Source organism: Lupinus angustifolius, chromosome LG06 (assembly GCF_001865875.1).
Source record: "Lupinus angustifolius cultivar Tanjil chromosome LG06, LupAngTanjil_v1.0, whole genome shotgun sequence".
NCBI classification, from domain to species: domain Eukaryota; kingdom Viridiplantae; phylum Streptophyta; class Magnoliopsida; order Fabales; family Fabaceae; genus Lupinus; species Lupinus angustifolius.
Window position 1 is genome coordinate 27,993,510 of NC_032014.1, and position 15,895 is coordinate 28,009,404.

Here is a 15,895-nt window from a genome sequence, read left to right on the forward strand (position 1 = left end):
GTCATTGGAAAACAAAATTGTTTTGTTGGTAATTCTCTATTGTTCTATTATCTTCCTTTGTTCCATTCATTTTTTCATAGGAGACTCACTGAACTACTTACTTGCTTATAATCATGAGTACTGCTTTTTCTTAAACTAAAAAAAAAAAAAACTAATGTGTTTAATATATATAAGATTTAATTGACATACCTTTTTGCTATAATAAATAAACAAATATTTTAATTAATTTATGGAATTTGATTAAACTAATTAATGCTTGTGTTGTTTCTTCTTTTCTGCCCAAAGCATAAAGGTGGTCTATGACTACTATCATCTCTTTGTTATTAATTTCATTTGTTTAAAATAATTAAAAATAATTTTTATCATCTACTTAATTTATGGAGTTTGAATAGTCTAGTCGTGACTCACATTATCTCTTTCTTTTTGCTTAAAGCAAAATGTCAGTCTATGTTTAATGTTATTTATTTACTATTAATTCCATTTATTTTAAATAATTAAATGTTATATAATCACCTAATTTGCTATTAATTTTATTTTATAAAAAATAAAAAAAATGATTTCTTTGATGTATATAGGGATAAATAGTCTTAATTCCCTAGTGTATATAGAGATACATAGAAACAAGATTTATTCTTGTCAAACGCAAAATTATGAAATAAATATTTGTTTCAACAATTTAGTTTTAATAAAATAAATCAAAAGAATATTTAATTCATGCAATTAGTTAGAGTACCATTTCATTACACATAAAAGGTGTGCTAATATCTTCCTCTATTCATAATAAAAAATTTTAACTTAGAACTGTTATTTAATAGATCATTTTATATAGAGTATTCCATATTTTAATTACAATATAGTGGTAACTAGGAAAAATCACCTAACCGAAAATTAGAGCCATACAATCCTTTTTTTTGCAATTGGGTCCTTAAAGTAGAACAATATTTATAATTGTGCGTTATGGCTAACTTTTGTATGATGTCGATTACACATAATGAAATATCGCATTATATACACCATCATATATGGCCTAATAAATCTTATATCGACTAGCATATAATTTTATCTCAAAGTGAAGTCTCTCATATATCTAATTAAAGTTCACACATATTCAGACACATATGGAGGAAGTTATCTAGAGAGATTCAATTATAACTTCTGTTTGTCTTTTGGGAACCTAATTACAACAATGTTTAATCCATGAACCAATTTGTAAACCAAAAATAACTCTAGTATCTTTACACTAATTTAACATATTTTTCAAATTTTAAAATAATCATTATAAATTCAAATATTTAGTTACATGTGAATGTATTGTTGAATGTGAGTTTAAAGGACATTTTTATTAGAGATTTTGAGTGTAAAAAAGTATTTGTGATGATATTCTATCAAAAGTAAAATGTTGAAAAAATGCTTTGTATATTTTCCTCCATGTTCTCAATTACAAATGAAGTTTCCTTATTCTTTTAAAATGTTTCAATTTGGTTCATTTTTTTCAAGTTTTAATTTGAATATGAAATTTTTAAATCTTAATATTAATTTTACATTAAAGATGGGGAAGAATATAATGGCTTCTAACAAAAAAACAAGATTCTATCAAACGAAAAATTGCAACGAGTGCGAAAACCCATAAATATAGTAAAATTATAATAATATTGATGAAAAATTCAAATTGGAAGTTTTTGAATGAAATAATAAAATAGGAAATAAACTAAAAATAATAATAAATTACTTCGTTATATTATTATTTATTAGGGAAATACTAAAAAATGTCTTAAAACATTATTTAACCTAACTTATTAGTATGAAAATGCATTTTATTTTTCTTTAATCATGTTCAATATTAAGAAATGGGGAAGATCAGTAGAAAATATAGTAAAGTTAATAGATTGTTTCAGCCAACTAATGCTTATGTGGCTTATAGAACATATCCTCTTTAGCAAAAGTAGCTTTTTATGTGTGAGCATATATGATGAAGGTACTTGAAAGCTTATAGATGTATATGTTATTTATTAAACTATTGTTCGTTAGGTAAAATTAATTTTATAATTAATTGAAATTTGAAAAATAACAAAAAAAAATACATAAACTATTTATTAATTAAATAATTAACAATTAGATTTAAAACCAAAATCTCAAATTCTCTATTTTAATATTTATTTTTAATTGGACAAACAATATTTTATTTATTCTTTTTTTAATATTTTTTAGTCATTTTCAATATTTTTCTTCTGAAAGTATAATGAAGTTGCATAAGTTTATAATATTCTTTCACTTCATTATTAACAATATATATTATTAAAAAGATATAATATGAAAATAATTTATGTATTCATCTAATAATTAAATGTAAAAATAATTTATATATCACGAAAATAATTTATAAATCACAAAAAATAATAATTTTTTTTGTTAGGGGTAAATAAATACTTCATTAAAATTTTGAAAGATAAAATTAGTAAGTGAAATTCAAATAATTTTATGAAAACAAGATTTCAAATACTACAAACACATTTTTAAAAGTTACCTTTAATTTTTATTTAATACTACAAAATTCTCTATATAAGTTTATGATGACGTGGTAGAGTACTTCTGCATTTAACTTGTAAGTGCCACTCATTTTCCAAGGCACATTAGTTATATTTTATTAACAAAATCTTTTCATTCAACTTCACGCCATAAAAGTAAGCAATGCGTGATATATCTTTCGAATAGTACTTTTTGTTCACACTTCAACCACGGGAATCAACAAATATTTTAGTGAAATTCATTTATGACTTTTCGTATTTTATCTATATATATATTTAATGAAAAGTTGCTCAAATATATTGGAAAAGTCAATTAAATTTTATAGGAAAAACAAGAGGGAGAGAGAGGAAGAGATAAAGGAGAATAAAAAAACTGATTTGGTGAAATGAGAATGAGACCCATAATTTAATATTTATCAAATTATAATTACGTGTCTCTCAATATAATATATTGGATATGTCTCTTCTACTAAATTAATGATGGTCAAATGATATGGTTTCTATTTTAATGTATTTCCAATATTCCATCATTTACATAGAATTGTTGTGATTAATTATTAAGAAAAGTAATTCTTTTATTACTTGGCATTGCTATTAAGAAAGAAAAAATAGTTTCTTTATAAGAAAATAGAAAATTTAAAAGTTTTGAGAAGTGAAGTTTTTGTTTTCCATAAGTTAATTTTAATCCTGAATTTTTACTTAAATTATATATACTATTAAAATTGACATTCATCAATGTTTATAATTTACGTTTGAAAGACGCAAGAAACAACTAATCAATTTATAAAAAAATTATCATTTATAATATCATGAGTTGAAATCTTCATATTAATATACCTATTTTAAAAGTGAAAAGTTATAAGTACTTTTATACCTATTAAGAGAACATCTTCAGTAACCTCATTACCTACTTAAACTTTTAATATAGAAAATAAAATAAAAAATACAAGACTTTTATAAGAACACGCACCTCCATCCTCCTTGCTAGAAAAAATCAAATTGAATGCAAACTTCTCACACACCAATTAATAATAAATAATTATAATTATCCTATAAAAATATTCTACACAACAAATTAATATACCTCTTCTAATCACTTTATATCATATCAGGACATATATTACAAAATCAGAGTGTAATATTCATATAACATGATTGTATAAATTTATAATGGTAATTATATCATAAATTATTTATTTGTATTACTTATTCTCACTTTTAAAAAGTTAATAATAATTAATATAAATGATAGATGATATCAATATTGTGAAGCCCGAGCCAAACATTAAACTGGAAGATATTCAGTATTAAGTTTACCCAATTTAAACGACTAAATCGTCTTATCGGATCGATTAATTTCATATATAATTTATCATCATTGTCTATAAATATACTTTTATATATAAATACAAATTTTTATATAATTATTAATATGTATAATTATATTGAAATAACATTTTCCATATTTTTCGACTAGAGTAAAACAAAACATTAGAGTAATGTTCTATTTATTTTTTAAATTTTAAGTAAACCATGTGATTCACTTCCCGAGTTATTAATGTTCAATCGAGTTTAACATGGTCGAACTAGAATTTCTTCGGTTCAAAATGGTCTAACACCTCATTCGATCAATACTACAAACAGAGTCATTTTCAAGTCCAGTCAGTGGTCGAAACGGTCAGATCGTCCAATCCGGTTATCACAACACTGGATGATACAATGACAATATATAAACTTATATTATCGTTACATACATATTTTTTCTAAAAAATTAATAGGATGATATATCATTGTTCAATTGTAGACAAAACTTACATAAAAATATACATAATATATCATATTTAGAGACAAATATATTTATATATTTTTGGTGTTATAATAATATTATCAATATTTTATTAGTTGTGTCTGCCACAAGTCTTTCTCTCGCCCAATATCTACAGATGCTCCGCAATTTACCACGTCATCACCAAAATTCCACTCAACACGGACACAATAATCACCACTAACCCATAACACAATTCCCAAACTACCCTCACCCTGAATCCCTATATAATAACCAATACCCCACAAAAACCCATACCCATTTTCGTGATCTTACGTGGCATTCCCCTTCTTCCTCCAATCTTCTCTCCAATGGCCACAGCTCTCCTGAAGAAAGCGGTTAACCGCATCCCATCCTCCCCTTCCTTTAAACTCTCCCTCCTCCGGGCCCACGCTTCCGAAGCCCAAGCCCAACAAGTCGAGCCCAAAGCCCGGTCCACGTCGACACCTAAGACGTTCCAAATCTACCGCTGGAACCCCGACAGCCCGTCCAAGCCCGAGCTGAGGAGCTACGAGATCAACCTCAAGGACTGCGGGCCCATGGTCCTCGACGCTCTCATCAAGATCAAGAACGAGATCGATCCAACCCTAACGTTCCGTAGATCGTGCAGGGAAGGGATTTGTGGATCGTGTGCGATGAACATCGATGGATGCAACGGCCTTGCGTGTTTGACGAAGATTCCGTCGTCGTCGGCGGAGGCGACAACCGTGACGCCGCTGCCGCATATGTTTGTGATTAAGGATCTGGTGGTGGATATGACGAATTTTTATAATCAGTATAAGAGTATTGAGCCATGGTTGAAGAGGAAGAATCCGGCGGAGAATGAAGGGAAAGAGATATTGCAGAGTAAGAAGGATAGAGCTAAGCTTGATGGGATGTATGAGTGTATATTGTGTGCTTGCTGTAGCACATCATGCCCTAGTTATTGGTGGAACCCTGAGTCTTATCTTGGACCTGCTGCTTTGCTCCATGCTAATAGGTAATGGGAATAAAATATTCAATAATTGTTTTGTTTGTTTGTTTTTGTTGTTGCAAGGTGAATTTGATTTATCATATAGCATTGCGACTATTGTCGACCCTGACTATTGATATTAAGGTTTGATTGTTGTTGTTGTTGTTGTTGTTGTAGTTGTAGTTGTAGCGATTGTTGTTGTTGTAGCGACAAATGGTCTGTTTGCGAGTTAGGTTTTGGAGGTGAGGTAAGGGAAATAGAAGACTTTAGAGTCCTCTCACACTTGTATTTAGGGCCCTGGAGCCTTCCCTCACACCTCCAAAGCCTAACTTGTAAATAGACTCTTAGTGGGTTCTGTTTACGACTTAGGTTTTGGAGGAGATTGAAGGGAAAAGGAAGACTTTAGAGCCATTTCACAGTTGTGCATGGCTCCCAAGACTTCTCTTTCCCTTCCCTCACCTCCAAAACTCAACTTGCAAATGGACTTTTAGTGAATTGGATTGGAATTGGTAAGTGAGTGTGATTAGTGTTTTAAATTGCACTCAACAACTAGAATCGTAATCATTCAACAATTGGAACTGTATCTGTCGCATTTTCCTGCAATTATCACAATCACAACGTTAGGGGCCATTGTGATAGTGATAATCAGAGTGGATTGTATATGTTGTTATATTATTAGGTTATGTTAATTGCATTGGATGTTTGTTTTGAGAAAGGATTATAGTTTGTGCATGTTGTATTATGCTTGGTGTTTTACTGATTTCTATTTGTTTGATGTATGTTTGTGGATTTACCTACTTATTCTTTATCGGAGCTTTATGCTCTTATGGATAAATGGAGGTAATTCTATAATCCCTGAAAATCACTGCTCACACCTAGAGGGATGGACTATCTGTCCGTGTAAATAGTCCCATCTGTTCGGGTGTGAGCAGTGGTTTGTTGGGTGTTGATAGAATTGTCGTAAATGGGTGGTTCTTAATCAATGCTTATGCTACCCCAGTATAGTGACTCTGCTACTTTTACTTTGCTGCTCTTCTATGAGTGAATCTACCGGGGTAAAATAACCACCGTGATTTCCCTTGACCATACCTTTACCAACACTTATATACAATTCTTCCAGTTTGAGATCCGCTGTGGGTAGCTACTTTGGTAACTGTGGTTGATTCCAATGATTATGTTAATGAAGCAGTCAATGAAAAAAGAAGTTTGAGTCAGTTGAAGAAGCCATTGGCTCTTGCCTTAGGGTAGCATACACTCCTACTGCTAGTAGGATATGAATTCTAAAAAATCTGGTTTATGAATCATTCCTGTTTCTCTCATGATAACAGGATACCTCTTATCATTGAGAGCTGATGAAAGTGAAAAATAGCATATACCTTGGTTGTAATGTATCTATCCATAGACCGTAATACCTTAGCCTTGTCTATTGTTCAAAGTTTTGATGGTTTTTCTACTCTTCCATGTGTTTCCCCCAAAATTTGGTTTTCAATGCTTTGAGAATTATAATAGGGTAGTGTTATCTACGCATTGTGTAGGCATCTTATCTGGGTCGATTAGCCAACATTGCGGGTACTTCTTTTCTTTGTGATTTTTTTGCAAGAATTCAAGACACAGTAATTTTTCCTATTCTGCTCTCCAACCTGCCATATCATTGCACCTTATACTCTTTGAAGTACCTAAGCTAAAAATAAAATTTGGCATTTATTTGAATTACTAGTTTAGAATTCCTCCCCCATATTTAATGCCTTTTGCTTGTCAGCTTTGTTCTTTGGTATGATTGACTATCAAGTATGTCCAAATTCTGCTGGCATTATTAGCATTGCGAGTTTTTTCTTGTCTATTTTTTGTGTGTTAGACCATTAAGTAGTGAAGGCGTATTAAATTATTCACCCTTTTCATTCTCATTTAGTAGGAACTGTATAATGCCCTGCAATAGAGAAGTAAAGCAGTTACAAAAATTTTTATGCATATTTTCCTCCATGCTAATATAGTTAACGTGTACTTTTATGCTAGTTGACCCTTTTAATCGAGAATGGGTTTGTCTATGGTAATAAGCATGCTTTTTGCTGGATTCAATGCTATATGCTTTATCAGTTAGATTGAAATTTTATCATGCCCGGGCAATATTTTCCATGTGTGCCATATTATGCTTATGTTAGTGATTCCTTAAGCTTTTTAGTTGGATTTGAGAGAGAATTGTTTGAGATATGGTTGATTGATATTTATCTAAGGGTGTTCTGCGCTTAAAGAATCATCTTCCCAGTCCATTCAGCTGCAATAATATATCTTTCATGTAATTTCAATGTCTGTTCTTTGATGCTGTGGCCTGTACGAGTTTTCAACCTAGTCATTTGTTATGGTTGTGCATACATGCTGGTCTTCATGCTGTAGGCATTGTTCGTAACTTCGTATTATTCAACTTCTTTTCTTGTCTGTGTATCAGTTATGCTCATAGGGAAAGCAGTTATCGTAAATACTCCTTTTTTCATGCTTTTATAATAGCAATTGTGAAAATGAGCAAATTAGAAGGAGTGGATAAGAAATCGAGCTATCAATGATAATAACCCTTGGTCTTATGATGTTTTTAGTTGGATTATCAGACCTTTTTCTTGATAGAAAAAGAAATTGATTAAAGGAAAAAGCATATCAGAAGATAAGTGGATAAGAAATCATCCACCAAACAACTACAAGTGACAGAAAAAGCAGCTGAAGAAAACAATGCATATTTTGTTTATCAGATCATGCTTGATTTATTTTCTGTTTGTATTTGCAGATGGATAAGCGACAGCCGCGATGAGTACACTAAGGAGAGATTGGAGGCTGTTAATGACGAATTCAAGCTCTATCGCTGCCACACCATATTGAACTGTGCTCGCGCCTGCCCAAAGGGTTTGAACCCTGGAAAGCAAATCCAACACATCAAATCGCTTCAGCCTAAAGCTTAAAATTCAATTGTTGGAAACTTGTAATGATGGTGTTTACATTATGATCATTTATGCTTGATGGGATTTTGCTTTTTTCTTCAAATGTGGCCATAATATTACTTTGCTATAATCATAAATAAAACCTGAGACCCTTTTGTAGAACTTGGGTTTTAAGTATTTATTATCTTATCTTTGACTGTTCCTAGAAACCTTTGAATATAAATGTGTTGGGGAGGTGGATCCTCACCTTGTGTTGCATTCGAATTGTTTTAAGTTATAGATCAAGATGTCAATCATTTAATCGCTTGAGAGATGGAACATGCTACAAGGATTATGTACTTGTGACAGTAAGTTTAATTTCTATTCATTTTTGTTTGTTACTTTGCTAATTGTTTTTAATGCGGTTATTTTGTTAGCAGGAGTGACTGTATCATCAAGGTGATAATATATACGGGTATGTATATATTTAGGATGCACAATGAACCAAATTAATTCGATCTATATATATAGAGAGAGAATTTTTTAAGGTGATAATATACGTGTTAAGGTGATAATATATACGGGCATGGTGATAATGCACCTATTATTGGGTTTCATATTATCGCCTCTAGCTACATTCTTTTACAAGATGGGGGATTTAATTGACAAACATAATATAATACTAAATTGAAGGGTAAAACATAAAAGAAAATGGATCGAACTATCTGATTTGACTTTATTTATTTAATTTACATTATGTTTAATTCTTTTCAAATTGTTGTAAGGATACCAAATTGTTGGTTTAGTGGCGTAAGAACTCGTTGGATCTTCAAGATGATCAAAAGTTTAAGGATATGATTCCTGAGAGTGAATCTTGTTGGAATGGGTAGTCATGGACCTCAAAATGGATTAAATCTTTACCCAAAATGTGATAAAATACTAAATAGATTTGGTACTACCAAAAAAATTATTATAAGGATGAGAACTCCTAAAAATAATTTATAGCCGTAAGCTTATAATTATTTATATTTGAGTTATATACAATTTGATTAGTTAGATTTATGAGTTAGCTTAGTTATAATAATCATATATGCACGTGTATATACATATATACACGTACATGCTGCAATTTTTAAATTTATACATATTAAATAAGTAGTCATCATTCGAGTTGATAAATTATAGCACTTGAGCTAATAAGTAGAATTAAACAGATTGTGAACTCCTCATGGACTAAATCAATTCAAGCGAACGAGTTGAATGGTTCTTAACCCAAATTCTAATTGAATTTGTGTTGAAAAATAGGTTGTATTTAAACATTTTTGTAAAAAATAATTAAATATAATACATATTATAATTTCAATGGCTGAAAAAAAATGTTTTTTTGTCTTCCTGAGATATTTTATTATCATACTGAGATATACTAGTATCAATATATATGGTATGGTGATAATGCCCTCTGACGACACACTATCACCTTTGAATACATTAAAAAATATTTTACAAGATGAGGGATTTAATTGTCAAAAATAATCTATTAACTACAAAGAAAAGAATGTTTTTACATGTCACATGTCACCTTCTCATCAAAACTTTTCTTGCCTAAACAACTCTACCACCTTCAATACACCTTACCATATTATAACATTTGCTATTCATCACTTGCCAACTAGTGGGGGAAATTCCATCCAAAAACATCCATCTCGTACAATGCAGTTTATCTCTCACGTGTCATGACCATTAATTTCTTCTTAATACAATGTGACAATGACTTAAGTCACTTTTCTAGGCCAAACATATTAAATCTCATTAAAAATATTTCATTTTCTAGAATTTCACATTAAAAAAATTTATTAAAAAATCTTACAAACCTTTTAATTTATTCAACCTCCCAAAAAGCTTTCCTTTCATATTTTATTTTATAAAAAACGTCGCTCAAATCTTTCTTTTTCATCATATCTATTTTTTTGTATTAATAAGAGCATCCTTCACCCTTTTCGGTAAAAAACTAATCTCTTTCTGGATTCTTGACTAGTTACACTCAACACCAAATTCACTGTTTTTACGACCTATTTATTTATTTTTATTCCCTCAAGACTGTCTTTTACTAAATCTCTTCATCTCCCAACAAGTATTTGTCTTCTCTTAAGACTTTTCTTTTCTATCTCTTTCTTCCTTCGTAACGAGTTATTTAGCTTCAACCAGATGTCGTGACATACTAACTTTATCAATCATGATGATGACTCTTTCTTTCCTTGGATGTACGTGTCACAAGATGAAGTCTTAATCTCACAACTTTTGCTTCGTGATTTGCATGACACTAAATCCAATGCCTACAAGGAGTCATTTACACGGGTACTTCATCTCTCCATTTGCATTTGCCTTATAACTTTTTAAAATAGTCACTTGATGCTAGGCATAAGGCAAGAATGTATTCTCGTTTGAAATAAGGTAAGTATCTTTTCGAGCCCCTTCCTACCATTTTAGATTTTTTTCTTTTTTTCATTGTTTACATTGTATGTTTTAGAAACATAATTTTTTCATTGTTTATGTTGCATATTTCAGAAACATCTGGAGTGTATCACCATCTTCAATAAGGTACGGATCTATTAAAATCTTCATTTTTTGGTGGATCCATTGCTAATATGTTTATTTCTTTGAGTAATATTTTAACCCCTCCTATCATTTTTGAGCTTTTTCATTATTTATGTTGAATGTTTTGATGGCCACAATAGTGTCACTATCCACTAAAGGTATATTTTCCTCATTTTCAAAGTATTCCATGTTTTGCAATTTGCACCCTTTAAAATTCTTTGGCAGTGGTAGTTATTCTATCAGGACTACTTTTGTAAGTTTATTAGATCTTATCACACATACCAATGTTATGAAACCAAAACGGATATCAACTCGGAAGAAGTCTCATATAAGTTCTAACGGGATGCTACTGGTTGAGTTGTATTTGGATAACTTGCAAATGATCTCATATCCGAAATTAAAATAATTTACCAACATTAAAGCATAAACACCACCGATTAATCATACTATCAAAATTAAATTTTAATTCAGTATAAAATGATACACCAATCTCACAATATTATCTACTTCCTGTATATTATTATAAAAATTCAATATTTAATAATTCTAATCATAATATGTTAACAATGAAATAATTAAACAATCTTGCTAAATATTTATAACACACATACAATCTTGCAAATGATGATATCAATATATAATAACTTGAGTAAATAATGAAACACTCTTGCTATATATTTATATATTGAGTAAATATAGTATACCTTGTAGATGATGTCAATATTGAATATTGTATATTTATAACACATTAACAATCTTGCTTTTTCTTTGTCTTTTCTCTTTGCAATGTACATATATAGTTATTTATCTTTTCTTTTTACAATGTGCGAATAACACTCATTCATAGTCTATGGGAATATAATATTTATTGATTCTCTTACATTTACAATATAGCAACAACTATACAACACTCATTCAAAGTGTATCAAAAGCACCGTGTACAATGTCAACATTTTAATTTATTGATAATGAAGCACATTATGTGCGTTGTGCATTGTGTTTTCTCTTTAAAGTTTACAATGTGCACTTCACTTATACAAATTATTACTATGTGTCCATTGTACATCTCTCTTCTTCTCTCATGCACCATAATAAAATTAATGCCAAAGCAAAGATTAATCCCTACATCTGATCATGTTTGTGATGATGGCGCCGGTGATGATCAGTAGCGAGGTGAGGGTCAGTAGCAACAACGAGTAGCAATGATTTATGTTTGTGTTCATTTGAGTTCTTCTATTTCTGTGGTTTCTACTTTCTACACAGTTAGGATTAGGAAAGAGTGCTCTTGCCTTTGTTGTTGCTAACTTGAGACAACCCTAAGTTATTTACTTATTTTGTATTTTAGGTTTGGCCGATGGTTTAGGTAGCCGAGTTAACTCAAGCTAACCTGGTTGGGCCGAATTTTAGACGACCCAGAATGCCTTAGAAATAAGTGCGGTTTAATGAGAGAAACATGGTCGGATATTGTACCGGCTAACAGCCAGAGCGTCCGGTGCAATCCGAACCTAATAACAATGACACATACTATTAAATGAATTTGTAATTTTTATTTAAATTTACATGATGACTAGAATGATTTTAACCCAAATTCAATTTTTTAAAATATAATTTATATCATATTGATTATTATTAAAGCAAATTAATTTCTCACCGATAAAACTTCTCTTATACACTTTTACTGGAAGAGCATAATAGATGCAAGAACGAAGAAAATAATAATCAGGGTCCTTTTGTGTTTTAAACTTTTATTCTCCAATTATTTTCTATCCTCTATGTTTGTTGTGTTACTATTACATGGATTTTGGTTCTTAATTTGACTTCATGAATACTAATATGGAGATATAATTTTGACTTTGAGTATAAACTTTTTGAATTTTTACTACTGAACTTTAGCACATTATAATTTAATAATGAACATTACCAAGCTGTAAACCTTATTAATTCTCAATTATGCCTACTTATTTAATTGAAAATTTGATTTATTACTTTGCTAGTTGAACGCTCTTGGACAATTGATAATATGATGTACCATATTTATCAATATTTGGATAATTGATAATCAATCATTTCAACAACAATTTTCCACCAAAGTTATTTACCAATTACCACCATATATATGGCTACATCAATACAAATGTGCTTAATCATTTAATATCAGTGTTACTAATAGTTTATTACAAATGCATATCATACCTATGGGTTGAGATTCGCTTAAAATCATACATTATATAAAATAAATTCTAAAGAATAGTATAATTTTGCTAAACACATATAGCTAAAATCACTTATTCACACCAAAATCTATAAAAAAAATTCCATTTATTAAGTTCTTTGACACAATCAGAAATCACCTATTCTTAAAGTTATTTAAGTTTTCATATATTTTAGCAGCTCAACTTTCCATCTCTTTCTCTCTTAATGAAAGTCATGTTGAGTAAAGTTATTAGGTTGCTGATACAAATGGGACTTTGGTAGACGATAGTGGACCCTTTACACCCCCATCCAGGCCAAAGCAAATTATCAAAGTTCCTAGAATTATGTTAAATAATTTTAATTAAATGTAATAGTTAGCGGTTATCTATTATGTAGTTAGTAAAATGGGTTGAGGAAACTATCCTCTTCTCTAAATATTAGGAAGGTAGTAACTTTGTAATGGGTATTTGAAATGTGAACATTGAATGAATCAGTAAGTTATTATTCAGAAAAATTCTAATCTTTATTCTCTTTCTTAGGAGACCCATTCCTTCTCAAATTGGAATAAATATCAATACCACCAACTACACTCTATCATTGGTGCTTTCATCACTAAGACCAGGAATACACACGTTCATAAGATTTGCAACAACTCCAGGAATCAATTGCAACCCTTACTACTACATTCCATGAATTCAAAACTCACAAAGATATTTGTTGGGTATATTCAAGTGTGAAGTCTCACATTAGGAGAAGTGAAAGACTATAAGTAGAAAATGCCCATAGAATTAATGTCTTAAGGTTTTGGTTCAAGACATGGTGTCTCACTTGTGGCTTTCCGCTCTTCCCATACCCCGATAACAATGGAACTCCCCGGTGGTTGGAGGCTCCCCGGTCGCAGTCTGGTCCAACAAGTGGTATTAGAGCTGATGGTTCGGCTAGGTCATGATGGACTTAAGGGGGAGCGGACCGGAAAGTGTGTGGTACCCACACTTGAGGGGGAAATTGTTGGGTTTATTCAAGTGTGAAGTCCCACATTGAATATGCGGGGAGAAGTGAAAGACTTTATAAGTAGAAAAGGCCCATGAAACTAATGCCTTAAGGTTTTGGTTCAAGATGTGGTGTCTCACTTGTGGCTCTCCACTGTTCCATACCTTGGTAACAATGGAACTTCGTAGTGGTTGGAGGCTCCCCGGTCGCAGTCTGGTCGAACTAATGCTCGTGTTACAGCCAAGCTACACCCTACAGCCAAGCTAATGCTCGTGTTACACATGTATCAAAGTCATAGCCTCATGTCCCACCTAGGTCCCAACTCAACACATGGAATTATGGATTCCAGATAAAACATGATGGTGGTCCCCACCATGATCTTTCTATTTTTCCTTCTCCTTCAACTCACATGGTTTATCTTGCATAGTCTCGTTGACAAATTTTTTCCATCCAACACACCCTTTCTATAGCGTGAATCTGACGCATGAGTTAATAGTCATCTATCAATTGGCTTTGATACTAATCGTGGGCCAACAAAAGCGACCTTTACACAATGTTGGCCACAAGCAATTAAATAAATAGCAGAAAATAAGTAGAAGAGAAGAATACAATATATTATTAGAGAATAAAGATTACCAACTCTAGCACACTCATCAGCCCAAGGCCTATTATGAGATGCTTCTAATTAATATAAGTTATAACAAAGAGCTTGAGTCCAATATATGACTTAGATTATCTCCTCCATTCTAATCCTAAGTAATGCGAGATTTCTTACATATAATATGCATAGATGATCAGAACGCTCGAACAATGGAACTTAATAAATAAAGGGAAAACTCCGCAAAATCCTCCTTAAACTTTATGCCTTTCGTAAGTTACTATCATGAATTATTTTTCTTCTTAATTATCTCTTAAACTTTATGTGTCGGTGAAGTTGATCCCAACATATTTACTCATGCATTTTTTTGAAATTACTAACAATGACAAATATTTACTCATGCATTTTTTTTAACTCTGATATTTACCAATATACTCTATTGACTCCTTTTAACTCTGAAATTTACACATTATCTTTTTTTCTTCTTTTTTTTCTAAATCGTATATGGGATCAGATAGTCTCAATCAATCTATATTTTGACAAAGATTTCTTCCCGCCATCAATGTTGGCTAGTATGTATGCCTTGTTGTAGTAGTGTGCCTAATGATACTATTATGAGTTTCATGGTAGTAGTTTCCTTATTTTCCTATGAGTAATTTAACATTATCTTTATGCAAGAACCAATTTTACCAACAAATAAAGTTTAAGGAGTAATTAAGAAGAAAAAATAGTTTATAATATATACTTACAAAAGACATAAAATATATGGATGTTATATGTACTTTTTCCATAAATGAAATAAGGCTTTGGCAACCGCAACAAATCATAATAGTAATGAGTTTTTAATGCTCATTGACATTTAGAAAAAAATGAACCATTAATTTATTATTCAAGAATTAAAGGTGAGATCAAATTTACCCATTGATTACATTGTCCCTACACAAGCATTTCCTCATTAGTTGTTGGTTACTTACACTATAATTGAACATTGACCACCACCATGCCCAACCTCCCTTGTCGTTGGTGGTGCCATCCCCTCCTCTGATGCCATTGTTCCTTACACACCCATTTCCCATATCATTATTGGAGCGCTATTTCTTTATCTAGTCTCTCCAAATTTGTTGTACAAGTATTCTTTAACAATTAGTCTTTATTTGGTTGGGCAGAGAGATAAAAGAAAGAAGTAAAGGGAAGAGAACTTGTAGAGAAATTTGATCTTTCTCGCTCTCATTTGGTTGAGAAGAGAGAAAGAATGGAGATAATAAAATTATGTGGGACCTACATAAAATCTTTTCTCACCAAATTTGGAGAGAA

The 15,895-nt window shown here is 31.0% G+C and overlaps 1 protein-coding gene across 1 annotated transcript; it reads left to right on the forward strand.

Moving 5' to 3' along the window:
• On the forward strand, positions 4,616-8,484 carry LOC109350651 (succinate dehydrogenase [ubiquinone] iron-sulfur subunit 2, mitochondrial-like). Its single transcript, XM_019591886.1, has 2 exons — positions 4,616-5,329; positions 8,076-8,484. Exons 1-2 carry the CDS (start codon positions 4,662-4,664, stop codon positions 8,245-8,247), a joined length of 840 nt encoding a protein of 279 aa, XP_019447431.1. The 5' UTR covers positions 4,616-4,661; the 3' UTR covers positions 8,248-8,484.

Bases quoted from the DNA above. Each gene is read 5' to 3' on its own strand.
- LOC109350651 (XM_019591886.1), top strand. From the start codon at position 4,662: ATGGCCACAGCTCTCCTGAAGAAAGCGGTTAACCGCATCCCATCCTCC. The intron at 5,330-8,075 runs GTAATGGGAATA...TTGTATTTGCAG, and splicing joins GCTTTGCTCCATGCTAATAG to ATGGATAAGCGACAGCCGCG.